The following is a 17,641-nucleotide window of genomic DNA, read 5'->3' on the forward strand; positions in this document are numbered from 1 at the left end:
GTTTCGATAAGATCACCTCTCATTCTTCTGAATTCCAATGAGTAGAGGCCCAACCTACTCAAACTTTCCTCATAAATCTGATTCCCGGGATGGCGGGACTGACATATCAAGAAAGACTGGATCAACTGGGCTTGTATTCACTGGAGTTCAGAAGAATGAGAGGGGATCTCATAGAAACGTTTAAAATTCTGATGGGTTTAGACAGGTTAGATGCAGGAAGAATGTTCCCAATGTTGGGGAAGTCCAGAACCAGGGGTCACATTCTAAGGATAAGGGGTAAGCCATTTAGGACCGAGATGAGGAGAAACTTCTTCACCCAGAGAGTGGTGAACCTGTGGAATTCTCTGCCACAGAAAGTTGTTGAGGCCAATTCACTAAATATATTCAAAAAGGAGTTAGATATAGTCCTTACTACTAGGGGGATCAAGGGGTATGGCGAGAAAACAGGAATGGGGTACTGAAGATGCATGTTCAGCCATGAACTCATTAATGGCGGTGCAGGCTCGAAGGGCCGAATGGCCTACTCCTGCACCTATTTTCTATGTTTCTATGTTTCTAAGTCAACCCCCTCATCTCCGGAATCAACCTAGTGAACCTTCTCTGAACTGCCTCTAAAGCAAGTATATCCTTTCTTAAATATGGAAACCAAAACTGTACGCAGTATTACATGTGTGACCTCACCAATACCCTGTATAACTGTAGCAAGACTTCTTTGCTTTTATACTCCATCCCCTTTGCAATAAAGGCCAAGATTGCATTGGCCTTCCTGATCACTTGCTGTACCTGCATACTAACCTTTTGTGTCTCATGCATAACTACCCCCAGGTCTGCTGTACTGCAGCACTTTGCAATTTTTCTCCATTTAAATAATAACTTGCTCTTGGATTTTTTCTGCCCAAGTGCATTACATCACACTTTCCAACATTATACTCCACCTGCCAAATTTTTGCCCACTCACTTTGCCTATGTCATTTTGCAGATTTTTTGTGTTCTCCTCACGCATTACTTTTCCTCCCATCTTTGTATCGTCAGCTACGTTACACTCGGTCCCTTCTTCCAAGTCATTAATATAGATTGTAAATAGTTGAGGTCCCAGCACTGATCCCTGTGGCACCCCACTAGTTACTGATTATCAACCCGAGAATGAACCATTTATCCCGACTCTCTGTTTTCTGTTCGTTAGCTAATTCTCTATACATGCTAATATATTACCACCAAACCCGTGAACTTTTATCTTGTGCAGTAACCTTTTATGTGGCACTTTGTCAAATGCCTTCTGGAAGTTCAAATACACATCCACTGGTTCCCCTTTAGCCACCCTGTTCATTACATCCTCAAAGAATTCCAGCAAATTTGTCAAACATGACTTCCCTTTCATAAATCCATGCTGACTCTGCCCGACTGAATTATGTTTTTCCAAATGTCCTGCTACTGCTTCTTTAATAATGGACTCCCAACATTTTCCCAACCACAGATGTTAGACTAACTGGTCTATAGTTTCCTGCTTTTTGTCTGCCTCCTTTTTTAAATAGGGTCGTTACATTTGCAATTTTCCAATCTGCTGGGACCTCCCCAGAATCCAGAGAATGTTGGTAAATTACAACCAATGCATCCACTATCCCTGTCGCTACTTCTCTTAAGACCCTAGGATGCAAGTCATCAGGGCGAGGGGATTTATCCGCCTTTAGTCCCATTATCTTACTGAGTACCACCTCCTTAGTGATTGTGATTGTGTTAAGTTTCTCCCCCCTTATAACCACATGACTATCCACTTTTGGGATATTGTTAGTGTCCTCTACCATAAAGACTGATACAAAATATTTGTTCAGAGTTTCTGCCATCTCCATGTTCCCCATTACTAAATCCCCGGTCTCATCTTCTAAGGAACCAACATTTACTATAGCCAATCTTTTTCTTTTTATATACCTATAGAAACTCTTGCTATCTGTTTTTATATTTCGTGCTAGTTTACTTTTATAGTCTATCATCTCTTTCTTAATAATTTTTTTAGTCATTCTTTGCTGGCTTTTAAAAGCTTCCCAATCTTCTGTCCTCCCACTAGTTTTGGCCTTTTTTTTATGCTCTTGTTTTTAATTAGATACCGTCCTTTATTTCTTTAGTTAGCCACGGATGGTTATCTTTTCTTTCACACCCTTTCCTCCTCACTGGAATATATTTTTCTTGTGAGTTGTGAAATATCTCCTTAAATATACACCACTGTTCATCAACTGTCCTACATTTTAATCTATTTTCTCAGTCCACTTTAGCCATCTCTGCCCTCATACATAGAAACATAGAAAATAGGTGCAGGAGTAGGCCATTCGGCCCTTCGAGCCTGTACCGCCATTCATGGCTGAACATGCAACCTCAGTACCCCATTCCTGCTTTCTCGCCATACCCCTTGATCCCCCTAGTAGTAAGGACTACATCTAACTCCTTTTTGAATATATTTAGTGAATTGGCCTCAACAACTTTCTGTGGCAGAGAATTCCACAGGTTCACCACTCTCTGGGTGAAGAAGTTTCTCCTCATCTCAGTCCTAAATGGCTTACCCCTTATCCTTAGACTGTGACCCCTGGTTCTGGACTTCCCCAACATTGGGAACATTCTTCCTGCATCTAACCTGTCTAAACCCGTCAGAATTTTAAATGTTTCTATGAGATCCCCTCTCATTCTTCTGAACTCCAGTGAATACAAGCCCAGTTGATCCAGTCTTTCTTGATATGTCAATCCCGCCATCCCGGGAATCAGTCTGGTGAACCTTCACTGCACTCCCTCAATAGCAAGAATGTCCTTCCTCAAGTTAGGAGACCAAAACTGTACACAATACTCCAGGTGTGGCCTCACCAAGGCCCTGTACAACTATAGCAATACCTCCCTGCCCCTGTTCTCAAATCCCCTCGTTATGAAGGCCAACATGCCATTTGCTTTCTTAACCGCCTGCTGCACCTGCATGCCAACCTTCAATGACTGATGTACCATGACACCCAGGTCTCTTGCACCTCCCTTTTTTATAATCTGTCACCATTCAGATAATAGTCTGTCTCTCTGTTTTTACCACCAAAGCGGATAACCTCACATTTATCCACATTATACTTCATCTGCCATGCATTTGCCCACTCACCTAACCTATCCAAGTCACTCTGCAGCCTCATAGCATCCTCCTCGCAGCTCACACTGCCACCCAACTTAGTGTCATCCGCAAATTTGGAGATACTACATTTAATCCCCTCGTCCAAATCATTAATGTACAATGTAAACAGCTGGGGCCCCAGCACAGAACCTTGCGGTACCCCACTAGTCACTGCCTGCCATTCTGAAAAGTACCCAATTACTCCTACTCTTTGCTTCCTGTCTGACAACCAGTTCTCAATCCATGTCAGCACACTACCCCCAATCCCATGTGCTTTAACTTTGCACATTAATCTCTTGTGTGGGACCTTGTCGAAAGCCTTCTGAAAGTCCAAATATACCACATCAACTGGTTCTCCCTTGTCCACTCTACTGGAAACATCCTCAAAAACTTCCAGAAGATTTGTCAAGCATGATTTCCCTTTCACAAATCTATGCTGACTTGGACCTATCATGTCACCTCTTTCCAAATGCGCTGCTATGACATCCTTAATAATTGATTCCATCATTTTACCCACTACTGATGTCAGGCTGACCGGTCTATAATTCCCTGTTTTCTCTCTCCCTCCTTTTTTAAAAAGTGGGGTTACATTGGCTACCCTCCACTCCATAGGAACTGATATCTTTGTAGTCTCCTTTATTTAAGCTTAGTACGCTGGTTAGAGATCCAACTTTTTCCACCCGCCATCTGAATTTGAAATGCAACCATGCTATGATCACTCAACCCAAGGGGATCCTTTACTTGGAGATTGCTTATTAATCCTGTCTCATTACACAGCACCAGATCTAAGATAGCCTGTCCCCTGGTTGGTTCCATTACATACTGCTCAAGAAACCCGTCCCTTATGCACTCTATGTACTCTTCCTCAAGGCTACCCAGACCAATTTGATTTGTCCGATCAATATGGAGGTTAAAATCAGCCATGATTATTGCTGTTCCCTTTTTACAAGCCCCCACTATTTCCTGGTTTATATTCCGACCAACAGAGTTGCTACTGTTAGGGAACCTATAGACTACGCGCACCATTATTCCTCATCTCCACCCAAACTGTTTCAACACCCTGATCATTTGAGCCAATATCATTTCTCGCTATTGCAGTGATTCTATCCTTTATCAATAGAGCTACCCCACCACCTTTTCCTGCCTGTCTGTCCTTCTGAATTGTCAAGTACTCCTGAATATTTAATTCCCAGTCCTAGTCACCTTGCAACCACGTCTCTGTAATGGCTATCAAATATTACTGATTTGTATCTAGTTGTGCCATCAGCTCATCTATTTTGTTACGAATGCTATGTGCCTTTAGACAAAGAGCCTTTAAATTTGTCTTTTTACCCTTTTTTCCTGCTTGTTCCCTCTCTCCTTCAAACTCATTTTCTTTATTTTTGCTTCCTAATTTCAGCTTTACGCCTCTCCCTACTGAATCTATTTCCAGTTTCCCATCCCCCTACCAAGCTAGTTTAAACCTTCCCCACACATTAGCAAACCCCCTCGCCACCCGCCCCCCCCCCCCCCCAAGGATATTGGTCCCGGCTCTGTTGAGGTGCAACCCATCCGGCCTGTACAGGTCTCACCTCCCCCAGAAGCGGTCCCAATGCCTCAGGAAACTAAAGCCCTCCCGCCTGCACCATCTCTCCAGCCACGCATTCATCTGCTCTATCCTCACTAGCACGTGGCACCGGGAGTAATCTGGAGATTACTACTTTTGAAGTCCTGCTTTTTAATTTCTCTCCTAGCTCCCTAAACTCTGCCTGCAGAACCTCATCCCTATTTCTACCTATATCATTGGTCCCAATATGGACCACGACCTCTAGCTGTTCACCCTCCCCCCCAGAATGCCCTGCAGCCACTCAGTCACATCCTTGACCCTGGCACCAGGGAGGCAACATACCATCCTGGAGTCACGTCTGCGGCCGCAGAAATGCCTGTCTGCTCCCCTGACTATCAAATCCCCTACCACTATAGCTCTTCCATTCTTCTTCCTCCCCCCTGCGCAGCTGAGCCACCCGTGGTGCCATGGATTTGGCTCTGGCTACACTCCCCAGAGGCACCATCACCCTCACCGGTACTCAGAACTGACCGAGATGGACTCACTACCTGCCTAGTCCTCCTCTTCTGTCCGGCAGTCACCCAATCCCTACCTGCCTGAACATTCTTAAGCTGCGGGGTAGCTCTCAATCTCGCGGATGCACCGCAGTGACTCCAGCCACCGCTCAAGCTCCAAAGCGCGGAGCTCGAGTTGGTGCAGCTGGAGATACCTCCTGCACAAGTGGTCATCCCGGCTGCGTGAAGCATCCAGGATTTCCTACATGCCACAGGATATGCAAGCCACGGGACTGAGCTGCCCTGCCATCCCTCTAGTTAAGACTCGGAACTATGAAGTCATCATCATCATCATAGACAGTCCCTCGAATCGAGGATGACTTGCTTCCACGTTAAAATGTTTACAGGTGTTTCAATGAAGGACCTAAAATTCCAGGTCCCGGACTAAATCTTGAAGGGTGGAAGATGCCTGTGGTGGAATTTTTTTAACATGTGGTGGCTGTTGCATACCAGCCACCACACGGGCTTGACAGAGCTAGGTCTTGGTCCAGTGACAAGGATTACCCAAGATGACTGGAAAGTAGAACTAAACTCTAAATCTTAGCAAAACACACCCAGTCGCTACTCAGCAAACAGCTGATTTAATTAATTAGTTTTCCTTAGATAATGAAGATCACTTATCTATTTAATTGCAATTCCTAACTTACACCAATGCCCAAGGTTTGCTAAAGAAAAGAAAAATACTCACCAATCCACCAGCCAATCACTTATCTGCTTGGCTGTGATGTCACACTTCTTTTTACTTTTTGTCCCTTACTGTTGTCGCTGCTGCAGATAGCTCCTCCTGACTGCTGCTGCTCCTGACTGCTGCTGCTCCTGACTGCTGCTGCTCCCAACTGCCGCCGCCCTTTGTACTCCCGCTCTGGTCAGGTCACTCGATGCTCGGCTGCTCATCCCAACTGTTTCTGTGTCGTATGTCCTATGTAATCCTAAGTAATCCTATGAAACGCGGCAGCCAATTGCGCTCAGCAAGCTCCCACAAACAGCGCTGTGATAAATACCATATAAACTGTTTTTTGTTATGTTGATTGAGGGATAAATACTGGCCAGGACACCGGCGATAACTCCCCTGCTCGTTTTCGAAATAGTGCCATCGAATCCTTTACGTCCACGTGAGAGATTGGGGCAACGGTTTAGCATCTCATCTGAAAGATGGCACCTCTGACAGTGCAGCACTCTCTCAGCACTGCACTGGAGTGTCAACCTAGATTTTGTGCTCAAGTCTCTGGAGTGGAACTTGAACCTACAACTTTCTGATTCAGAGGCGAGAGTGCTGCCCACTGAGCACAGCTGACACTAAATAAGGAAATGGCAGAGACATTAAATCAATACTTTGTGTCCGTCTTCACAATAGAAGACACAAATAACAAACCGCAAATTGTGGGGAACCAAGGGTCTAATGAGAGCAAGGAACTTAAAGTAATGAATATTAGTAAGAAAAATTACAAGAGAAATTAATGGGACTAAAAGCTAACAAATCCCTGGACCTGCTGGCCTACACTCTAGGTTTTAAAAGAAGTGACTGCACAGATAGTGGATGCGTTGGTTTTGATCATCCAGAATTCCCTAGATTCTAGAACGGACCCCGTGGATTCAAACGTAGCAAATGTAACTCCGCTGTTCAAGAAAGAAGGGAGAGAAGAAAAAACAAGGAACAATAGGCTAGTTAGCCTGACATCAGTAGCAATGCGTCCCCCTCATTTTTTGGGTGGGGGGCGGCGAGGAGTGAGGCCCCTTTAACGGGCTGCGCGGCCCATTCAAAGTTTTGTGCATGCATGAAATTTCACATTGGAAAAGCTCCCTGGGCTGTGCGGGACCAGCAGACAGGGAGCACTGATCTTTTTAATTCGTTCCGGAATGTGGGCGTCACTGGCAAGGCCGGCATTTATTGCCCATCGCTAATTGCCCTTGAGAAGGTGGTGGTGAGCCGCCTTCTTGAGCCGCTACAGTCCGTGTGGTGAAGGTACTCCCACAGTGCTGTTAGGGAGTCCACAGTACCATTTCATCCTTTGCCTCATCCGTCACTTTAACCAAAAACTTTTTTCCTTCCTTTCAGGTGTCAAGGATCGTAAACTTCAACAACTCTTGGACATCAAAGCCCCTTGAGAACCTTCTTCCCCCACATTTCCCCCTGATCCCATCCCTTCTTCCAATCTTACCCCCTGCTGTGTTTTCACTATCCTCTCTGACCTTCCTCTCTGACCCCAAACGATCATTCCTCAGCAAAGGCCTGAGCTTCATCCCCTTACACTCCCACCTCAATGAATTTCGAGCTCGGCACGATGCTGAGCTCTTTTCCCGCCGGCTTCGCCTCCGTACCCACTTCTTCGCCAGGAGTCTCTCCCTCCCGCACAACTGACCCTTTCTCCCGTTTTCAGAATTCTCGCTCTACCTGGACCCCTCCCTCTGGCCTCTTACCCTCTCTAGACCTCTTCATTGCAAACTGCCGACGGGACATCGGCCGTCTCAAATTCTCTGCTCCCCTCACTCACTCCAACCTACCTCCCTCTGAACTTGCAGCACTACGCTCACTCAGATCCACCCCCAACCTTGTCATCAAACCTGCTGACAAGGGTGGTGGCGTTGTTGTTTGGCGAACCGACCTCTACCTTGCAGAGGCTGATCGGCAACTCTCTGACACCTCCTTCTACCTTCCCCTGGACCATGACCCCACCACTGAACATCAAGCCATTATTTCCCAACTATCACTGACCTCATCTCCTCTGGAGATCTTCCCTCCACAGCTACCAACCTCATAGTTCCCCAAACCCGCACAGCCCGCTTCTACCTCCTTCCCAAGATCCACAAACAGGACTGCCCCGGTAGATCCATTTTTCAGCTTGTTCTTGCCCCAAAGAACTTATTTCTTCCTGTCTCGACTCTATTTTTTTCTCCCCTTGTCCACTCTCTTCCCACCTACATCCGCGGCTCCACCGACACCTCCCGTCCGTCACTTTAACAGTTTCCAGTTTCCTGGCCCCAACCATCTCCTTTTCACCATGAACGTCCAATCCCTCTACACTTCCAGCCCCCACCAGGATGGCCTGAGGGCGCTCCGCTTTTTCCTCGAGCAGAGGCCCAACCAGTCCCCATCCACCACCATCCTCCTCCGTCTGGCTGAACTTGTTCTCACATTTAACAACTTCTCCTTTAACTCCACTCACTTTCTCCAAATTAAAGGTGTTGCTATGGGAACCCACATGGGTCCTAGCTATGCCTGCCTTTTCGTGGGATATGTGGAACATTCTTTGTTCCAGTCCTACTTGGGTCCCCTCCCTCACCTCTTTTTCCAGTACATTGATGACTGTATTGGTGCCGTTACCTGCTCTCGCCCTGAACTTGAAAATTTCATTCACTTTACATCCAATTTTCACTCTTCCCTCACTTTCACATGGTCCATCTCCGACTCTACCCTTCCCTTCCTCGATTTCTCCATCTCCATCTCTGGGGATAGGCTTTCGACCAGTAATAGCCCACTGGCTCCCATAGTGACCTAAACTACACTTCCTCCCACCCCGCTTCCTGTAAGGACTTCATTCCATTCTCCCAATTTCACCGTCTCCGTCGCATCTGCTCTGACGACGCCGCCTTTCATACTAGTGCCTCTGATATGGCTTCCTTTTTCCTCAACCGAGGATTCCCCTCCGCTGTGGTTAACATGGCCCTCGACCGTGTCCTTTCTATTTCCCACACCTCTGCTCTCATCCCTTCCCCTTCCTCTCAGAGCCACGACAGAGTTCCTCTTGTCCTTACCTTTCACCCCACCAGCTTCCACATTCAACGGATCATCCTCCGCCATCTCCAGCGTGATCCCACCACCAATCACATCTTCCCCTCCCCTCCCCTTTCAGCGTTTCAAAGAGACCGCTCCCTCTGCGACATCCTGGTCCATTCCGCAGTCACCCCCAGCACCCCCTCCCATTCCCACAGCATCTACCCGTGCAAGCGCAGGAGATGCAACACCTGCCCTTTTACCTCCTCCCTTCCCACTATCCAGGGCCCCAAATACTCCTTCTAGGTGAAACAGCGATTTACTTGTGCTCCTTTCAATTTAGTATACTGTATTCGCTGCTCACGATGTGGTCTCCTCTACATTGGGGAGACCAAGCGTAGATTGGGTGACCGCTTTGCGGAGCACTTCCGTTCAATCCGCAAGTGTGATCCTGAGCTTCCAGTCGCCTGTCACTTTTAATTCTCCACTGCATTCCCACTTTGATATCTCTGTCCTCGGTCTTCTACACTGTTCCAACGAAGCTCAACGCAAGCTCGAGGAACAGCACCTCATCTTTCATTTAGGCACTTTACACCCTTACGTGAAGGAAGTGCATCCGGGAGGGCGCTGGGCACCTCGCGTCTCATCGCCGAGAGCATGCAAAAATCAAGCGCAGGCAGCAGAAAGAGCATGTGGCAAATCAATCCCACCCACCTTTATCCTCAATGACTGTCTGTCCCACCTGTGACAGAGACTGTGGCTCTCGTATTGGACTGTTCAGCCACCTAAGGACTCAATTTAAGAGTGGAAGCAAGTCTTCCTCGATTCCGAGGCACTGCCTATGATGATGATTCATCCAGGCAAGTGGCGAGTATTCCATCACACTCCTGACTTGTTTCTTGTAGATGGCGGAAAGGCTTTGGGGAGTCAGGAGGTGAGACCCTCGCTACAGAATACCTAGCTTCTGACCTGCTCTTGTTGCCACAGTATTTATATGGCTGGTCCAGTTAAATTTCCGGTCAATGGTAATCCCCTCCCCCCCCCAGGATATTGATGGTGGGGGATTCAGCAATGGTAATGCCGTTGAATATCATGGGGAGGTGATTAGACTCTGGCTCTATGGGCAGTATGGCCTATTCCTGCTCCTATTTCTTATGTTATTAAGTACTCTTTAATGCACAATGACCTTATCGTCCAAACAGAGCAATACTGTTGGCAAATGATACTTAAAGGGTTGACGGTGGATATGCAATGGCAGACATTTAAAGATCACATGGATGAACTTCAACAATTGTACATCTCTGTCTGGCATAAAAATAAAACGGGAAAGGTGGCTCAACCATGGCTAACAAGGGAAACTAGGGATAGTGTTAAATTCTAACGGGACTGGACAGGTTAGATGCAGGAAGAATGTTCCCGATGTCGGGGAAGTCCAGAACCAGGGGTCACAGTCTAAGGCTAAGGGGTAAGCCATTTAGGACAGAGATGAGGAGAAACTTCTTCACTCAGAGAATTGTGAACCTGTGGAATTCTCTACCGCAGAGAGTTGTTGATGCCAGTTCGTTAGATATATTCAAGAGAGAGTTAGATATGGCCCTTATGGCTAAAGGGATCAAGGCGTATGGAGAGAAAGCAGGAAAGGGGTACCGAGGTGAATGATCAGCCATGATCTTATTGAATGGCGGTGCAGGCTAGAAGGGCCGAATAGCCTACTCCTGCACCTATTTTCTATGTTTCTATGTTTCTATCCAAGGAAGAGGCATATAAATTGGCCAGAAAAAGCAGCAAACCTGAGGACTGGGAGAAATTTAGAATTCAGCAGAGGAGGACAAAGGGTTTAATTAGGAGGGGGAAAATAGAATATGTGTAAGCTTGCAGGGAACATAAAAACTGACTGCAAAAGCTTCTACAGATATCTGAAGAGAAAAAGATTAGTGAAGACAAATGTAGGTCCCTTACAGGCAGAATCAGATGAATTTATAATGGGGAACAAAGAAATGGCAGACCAACAGAACAAATACTTTGGTTCTGTCTTCACTAAGGAAAACACAAATAACCTTCCAGAAATAATGGGGACCGAGGGTCTAGTGAGAAGGAGGAACTGAAGGAAATCCTTATTAGTCAGGAAATTGTGTTGGAGAAATTAATGGGATTAAAGGCCGATAAATCCCCAGAGCCTGATAGTCTGCATCCCAGAGTACTTAAGGAAGTGGCCATAGAAATAGTGGATGCATTGGTGATCATTTTCCAACAGTCTATCGACTCTGGATCAGTTCCTATGGACTAAGGGGTAGCTAATGGAACACCACTTTTTAAAAAAGGAGGGAGAGAGAAAACGGGTAATTATAGAACGGTTAACCTGACATCAGTAGTGGGAAAAATGTTGGAATCAATTATTAAAGATGAAATAGCAGCGCATTTGGAAAGCAGTGACAGGATCGGTCCAAGTCAGCATGGATTTATGAAAGGGAAATCATGCTTGACAAATCTTCTGGAATTTTTTGAGGATGTAACAAATAGAGTGGACAAGGGAGAACCAGTGGATGTGGTGTATTTGGACTTTCAAAAGGCTTTTGACAAGGTCCCACACAAGAGATTGGTGTGCAAAATTAAAGCACATGGCATTGGGGGAAATGTACTGACGTGGATAGAGAACTGGTTGGCAGACAGGAAGCAGAGAGTCGGGATAAATGGGTCCTTTTCGGAATGGCAGGCAGTGACTAGTGGGGTGCCGCAGGGATCAGTGCTGGGACCCCAGCTATTTACAATATACATCAATGATTTAGATGAAGGAATTGAGCGTAATATCTCCAAGTTTTCAGATGATACTAAGCTGGGTGGCGGTGTGAGCTGTGAGGAGGATGCTAAGAGGCTGCAGGGTGACTTGGACAGGTTAGGTGAGTGGGCAAATGCATGGCAGATGCAGTATAATGTGGATAAATGTGAGGTTATCCAATTTGGTGGCAAAAACATGAAGGCAGAATATTATCTGAATGGCGGCAGATTAGGAAAATGGGAGGTGCAACGAGACCTGGGTGTCATGGTACATCAGTCATTGAAAGTTGGCATATAAAAGGGGTCAGAGGGTCTAGTAAGGAGGGGGAACTGAGGGAAATCTTTATTAGTCGGGAAATTGTGTTGGGGAAATTGATGGGATTGAAGGCCGATAAATCCCCAGGGCCTGATGGACTGCATCCCAGAGTACTTAAGGAGGTGGCCTTGGAAATAGCGGATGCATTGACAGTCATTTTCCAACATTCCATTGACTCTGGATCAGTTCCTATGGAGTGGAGGGTAGCCAATGTAACCCCACTTTTTAAAAAAGGAGGGAGAGAGAAAACAGGGAATTATAGACCGGTCAGCCTGACCTCAGTAGTGGGTAAAATGATGGAATCAATTATTAAGGATGTCATAGCAGTGCATCTGGAAAATGGAAAATGGTGACATGATAAGTCCAAGTCAGCATGGATTTGTGAAAGGGAAATCATGCTTGACAAATCTTCTGGAATTTTTTGAGGATGTTTCCAGTAAAGTGGACAAAGGAGAACCAGTTGATGTGGTATATTTGGACTTTCAGAAGGCTTTCGACAAGGTCCCACACAAGAGATTAATGTGCAAAGTTAAAGCACATGGGATTGGGGGTAGTGTGCTGACGTGGATTGAGAACTGGTTGTCAGACAGGAAGCAAAGAGTAGGAGTAAACGGGTACTTTTCAGAATGGCAGGCAGTGACTAGTGGGGTGCCGCAAGGCTCTGTGCTGGGGCCCCAGCTGTTTACATTGTACATTAATGATTTAGACGAGGGGATTAAATGCAGTATCTCCAAATTTGCGGATGACACTAAGTTGGGTGGCAGTGTGAGCTGCGAGGAGGATGCTATTAGGCTGCAGAGTGACTTGGATAGGTTAGGTGAGTGGGCAAATGCATGGCAGATGAAGTATAATGTGGATAAATGTGAGGTTATCCACTTTGGTGGTAAAAACAGAGAGACAGACTATTATCTGAATGGTGACAGATTAGGAAAAGGGAAGGTGCAACGAGACCTGGGTGTCATGGTACATCAGTCATTGAAGGTTAGCATGCAGGTACAGCAGGCGGTTAAGAAAGCAAATGGCATGTTGGCCTTCATAGCGAGGGGATTTGAATACAGGGGCAGGGAGGTGTTGCTACAGTTGTACAGGGCCTTGGTGAGGCCACACCTGGAGTATTGTGTACAGTTTTGGTCTCCTAACTTGAGGAAGGACATTCTTGCTATTGAGGGAATGCAGCGAAGGTTCACCAGACTGATTCCCGGGATGGCGGGATTGACATATCAAGAAAGACTGGATCAACTGGGCTTGTATTCACTGGAGTTCAGAAGAATTAGAGGGGACCTCATAGAAACGTTTAAAATTCTGACGGGTTTAGACAGGTTAGATGCAGGAAGAATGTTCCCAATGTTGGGGAAGTCCAGAACCAGGGGTCACAGTCTGAGGATAAGGGGTAAGCCATTTAGGACCGAGATGAGGAGAAACTTCTTCACCCAGAGAGTGGTGAACCTGTGGAATTCTCTACCACAGAAAGTAGTTGAGGCCAATTCACTAAATATATTCAAAAGGGAGTTCGATGAAGTCCTTACTACTCGGGGGATCAAGGGTTATGGCGAGAAAGCAGGAAGGGGGTACTGAAGTTTCATGTTCAGCCATGAACTCATTGAATGGCGGTGCAGGCTAGAAGGGCTGAATGGTCTGCTCCTGCACCTATTTTCTATGTTTCTATGTTTCTATAAGAGCAGGGAGGTCTTACTGCAGTTATACAGGGCCTTGGTGAGACCTCACCTGGAATATTGTGTTCAGTTTTGGTCTCCTAATCTGAGGAAGGACGTTCTTGCTATTGAGGGAGTGCAGCGAAGGTTCACCAGACTGATTCCCAGGATGGCAGGACTGACATATGAGGAGAGACTGGATCGACTGGGCCTGTATTCACTGGAGTTTAGAGGGATGAGAGGGGATCTCATAGAAACATATAAAATTCTGTCGGGACTGGACAGGTTAGATGCAGGAAGAATGTTCCCGATGTCGGGGAAGTCCAGAACCAGGAAACACAGTCTATGGATAAGGGGTAAGCCATTTAGGACTGAGATGAGGAGAAACTTCTTCACTCAGAGAGTTGTTAACCTGTGGAATTCTCTACCACAGAGAGTTGTTGATGCCAGCTCATCGGATATATTCAAGAGGGAGTTAGATATGGCTCTTATGGCTAAAAGGATCAAGGGGTATAGAGAGAAAGCAGGAAAGGGGTATTGAGGTGAATGATCAGCCATGATCTTATTGAATGGTGGTGCAGGCCCGAAGGGCCGAATGGCCTACTCCTGCGCCTATTTTCTATGTCTCTATCCACTTGGAATAAGCGGTCAGCTCCATGACGTAACAGTGGCACCCATCATCATGAAACCTCTGACAACTTCCATCCCAGCTAACACTGTTGCCATGGAAGCTTAGACAGCTGCCATTTTGGCTTTGGGGCCAGTAGTGCCAGTGGCTTCCACAGTATCACATCACTCCCGTGCTCTGTTCTCGTGCAGGGCCGCAGGAGCGCTGAGGCGCATTCCCAGGAGAGTGATATTGACTCCACGAGAGGTATCTGCTGTCCTCTCTCGGGAGGATAGCATGGCTGCAACCCCTCACCCCCACCAACACTGCCTGTGGTCACAAACCAGCTGGACTTTGAGGGTGTGGAATTGCTTTCTATTGGCTAAGATGGCAAGCTGGAGATTAGGAGCAGGCAACACAATGTGAGGCAATTTGGACTCTGAGGAAGTCTGTATTCATAGCCTAGTGCTCTCAGCCTGCTTCGCCCTGTCCGTGAGAAAAAGGTGTAGGTCTTCCTCCTGGTGTAAAGAGCCTTGGTGACCTTCCCGATACAACAGGGGACTGCCAGCGGGGAATGTTGCTTATGTAACCTACTGCACTATTGAAAGAGCCTGTGGCATTAAAGTTAAGGGCCACAGTGACCGTGACAGCCACAGGCTGGTACAAGGCTCAAGTTCTGGCTGTAGCAGGTGACATAGCTCAGTGACAGCATCCTTTATGAAGCGGAAGCATCTGAGACATTGCTCCTCTGAGGTGTTCATGTAGAAATGTTCCCTGAAAACCCGCTGTGGATATGGCATTCTGGGCAGTGCCCTTCTCCTCCCTCTCTGTCTTCCTTGCTGCTCCTCCTTATTCTCCAACCCCAAAGGCAGCCCTACCAGCCCACCCATGACTGCAGTACAACTGTTTAAAAAGCAGCCAGAAAAATCTTCTCAACAGTCAGAATTAAGTTTTCACAGTCAGATAAAATACACAAAAAACACCCAGAAGTTGATCAGCAGTCTCAAATGACAAACCAGAAACTAACGTGTAGCCCTTTGGTTCTCCTTATGTTAGCTCCACAACTTACTGGGGGAATTTATCACGTGGCCAATCTAGCGCTGAGACATACCAATATCAGAAAAGGGTCCTACAATAAGTGTAGATCTCTAATATAAATATTTTGTTAATTGTTTAAGCAATTCTGACATGCGCCCTGGATGCCTGCAGAGCAGCCCAATTTAATATGGCTACCGCTCATGCTATGCGCACAGCCTAATCCGCCATATTGGATGATTAGGTGCCTGTTTTGTACCTGAAAAATTGGAACAGCACCATTTAAATTCTAGGCCATTAAAGCTTGAGACTGGATGTTCAGTTCTCACATGATGAACCAATGCCATGGAATCAAACTAACCCAGTTTCTCCACTGGCTACAGACTGTAGGCTGAATTGAGATAAACTCACCCACAGAATGATTTCAAATCTTTTGAATGTGTACTGAAACAAAGTCCATTTACAGAAAATTGCATTTCCCTTAACTATATTTAATGGAGAGGATTTTTTTAATCAATTACATAGGAAGTTTGTCAACCCAGTTTGAAATATCTATGATAACTGGAACTTAAAGCTTCATTCATCTCACCATTAAAAACATTATAAAACAGGTATAAACAATGCTTCTGCATTCAATTGACATTAGCATATTAAAACTACTTTTTGTTTCAACAGGTACTGATCACACACACATTAATTCACATGCAATTCCCCATTGATACCTATTCAGCTAGACTAAGGTGTGAGTATTAGTCAGATTGTACTTTAAATTTTCTTCAGTTGTCAGAAAAAAGCTAGCAATAATTGGCCTGTGTGTGTACTGTTATTAGCAATAAAGAAGTCAAATCAATAATATATTTTGTCGCATTATGGAGAGACTAGAAGAGATGGGATTATTCTTCTTAGAGCAGAAAAGGTTAAGGGGAGATTTAATAAAGGTGTTCAAAATTATGAAGGGTTTTGATAAAGTAGATAGGGAGAAACTGTTTCCAGTGACAGAAAGGTCGGTAACCAAAGGACACAGATTTAAGATAATTGGCAAAAGAAACAGGGGAGATGAGGAGATTTTATTTGAATGCGGTGAGTTATGATGATCTGGAATTCACTGCCTGAAAGGGTGGTGGAAGCAGAATCAATGGTAACTTTCAAAAGGAAATTCAATATAAACTTGAAAAGGAAACAAATTCGCAGCACTATGAGGAAAGAGCAGGGAGTGGGACTAATTATATAGCTCTTCACTCAGAGTTGTTAACCTGTGGAATTCTCTACCGCAGAGAGTTGTTGATGCCAGTTCATTGGATATATTCAAGAGGGAGTTAGATATGGCCCTTACGGCTAAAGGGATTAAGGGGTATGGAGAGAAAGCAGGAAAGCGGTACTGAAGGAATGATCAGCCATGGTCTTATTGAATGGTAGTGCAGGCTCGAAGGACCGAATAGTCTACTCCTGCACCTATTTTCTATGTTTCTATGTTTCTTTCAAAGTAGGCATAACCATTTATAATGCTGCCCTATAAAGTTGGGGTATTTATCAGGTTTAACACTAAAACATGTCATACTATTGCAGACACATTTCCTGCCAAAACATTGTGATTTATTGGATCACTTGCAGGGTTATGGTAAAAGAGCAGGGGAGTCGGCACAGGCATGATGAGGCGAATTGCACCTTTCTGTCTGTATGATTCTATGATCACTGCTCCCTTTGGAAAGATCCTTTGCATGCGAGTCCAATGCATTCTGCGCTTTGCATGGTTGCATTGGAATAATAAGGCTTGGCAGCAGCCTGCATTTCAGTGATTTTACTGATAATTGAAAGTTAAAAGATGATTGCAAGTGGTTCTCATTTCAAACAAATCTAAAACTGATGATGAAGAACTCTTACTATACCTAGATTCCTAAGAAGAGCGACGGCTGTAACAGGGTCAGTGCAGCCAAGAATTGAGCCAAACATCAAGCCAACGTACCAGTCCCAGTTGAATGTGTAAACTTTAACAGCCAAAAGAGCAATCATTGCACTACTCAGGATCATACCGGGACCAGCCAAAAGCACCACCTGTTAGAAATTCAGCCAGTGGGAGATTCATTATTAGAGACGGTTTTGAGTACATTTATTAGTTTTCCATCTCAAAACATATTTTGTGACACTCATACTTAAAATTTAATATATACAGAACCCTGATGGCTCAGTGGATTTATCTGGTGAATAGCTGAGCCACACAGATCAAGATCTGAGGTTCAATCCCAAGTTAGCCAATTTCAACCTATAGGTGGTGGCAGGATACTATAATTTGCCTCAACGCCCTGGTTTGCCC

At 45.5% G+C, this 17,641-nt stretch overlaps 1 protein-coding gene across 4 annotated transcripts in view; it reads right to left on the reverse strand.

Moving 5' to 3' along the window:
- The window catches only part of LOC139280197 (sperm-specific sodium:proton exchanger-like), a 654,445-nt gene that overhangs the window by 561,131 nt on the left and 75,673 nt on the right, over positions 1-17,641 (reverse strand). For 2 of the 4 annotated variants that reach the window (XM_070899784.1, XM_070899785.1), the window contains one exon: positions 17,217-17,382. The exons of the other annotated variants lie outside the window; for them this stretch is intronic. In XM_070899784.1, coding sequence (XP_070755885.1) covers positions 17,217-17,382 — 166 coding nt within the window. The remainder of the gene's footprint in view (positions 1-17,216; positions 17,383-17,641) is intronic. 4 annotated transcript variants of the gene reach the window in all.

This window comes from Pristiophorus japonicus, chromosome 14 (assembly GCF_044704955.1).
Source record: "Pristiophorus japonicus isolate sPriJap1 chromosome 14, sPriJap1.hap1, whole genome shotgun sequence".
Taxonomy (NCBI): domain Eukaryota; kingdom Metazoa; phylum Chordata; class Chondrichthyes; family Pristiophoridae; genus Pristiophorus; species Pristiophorus japonicus.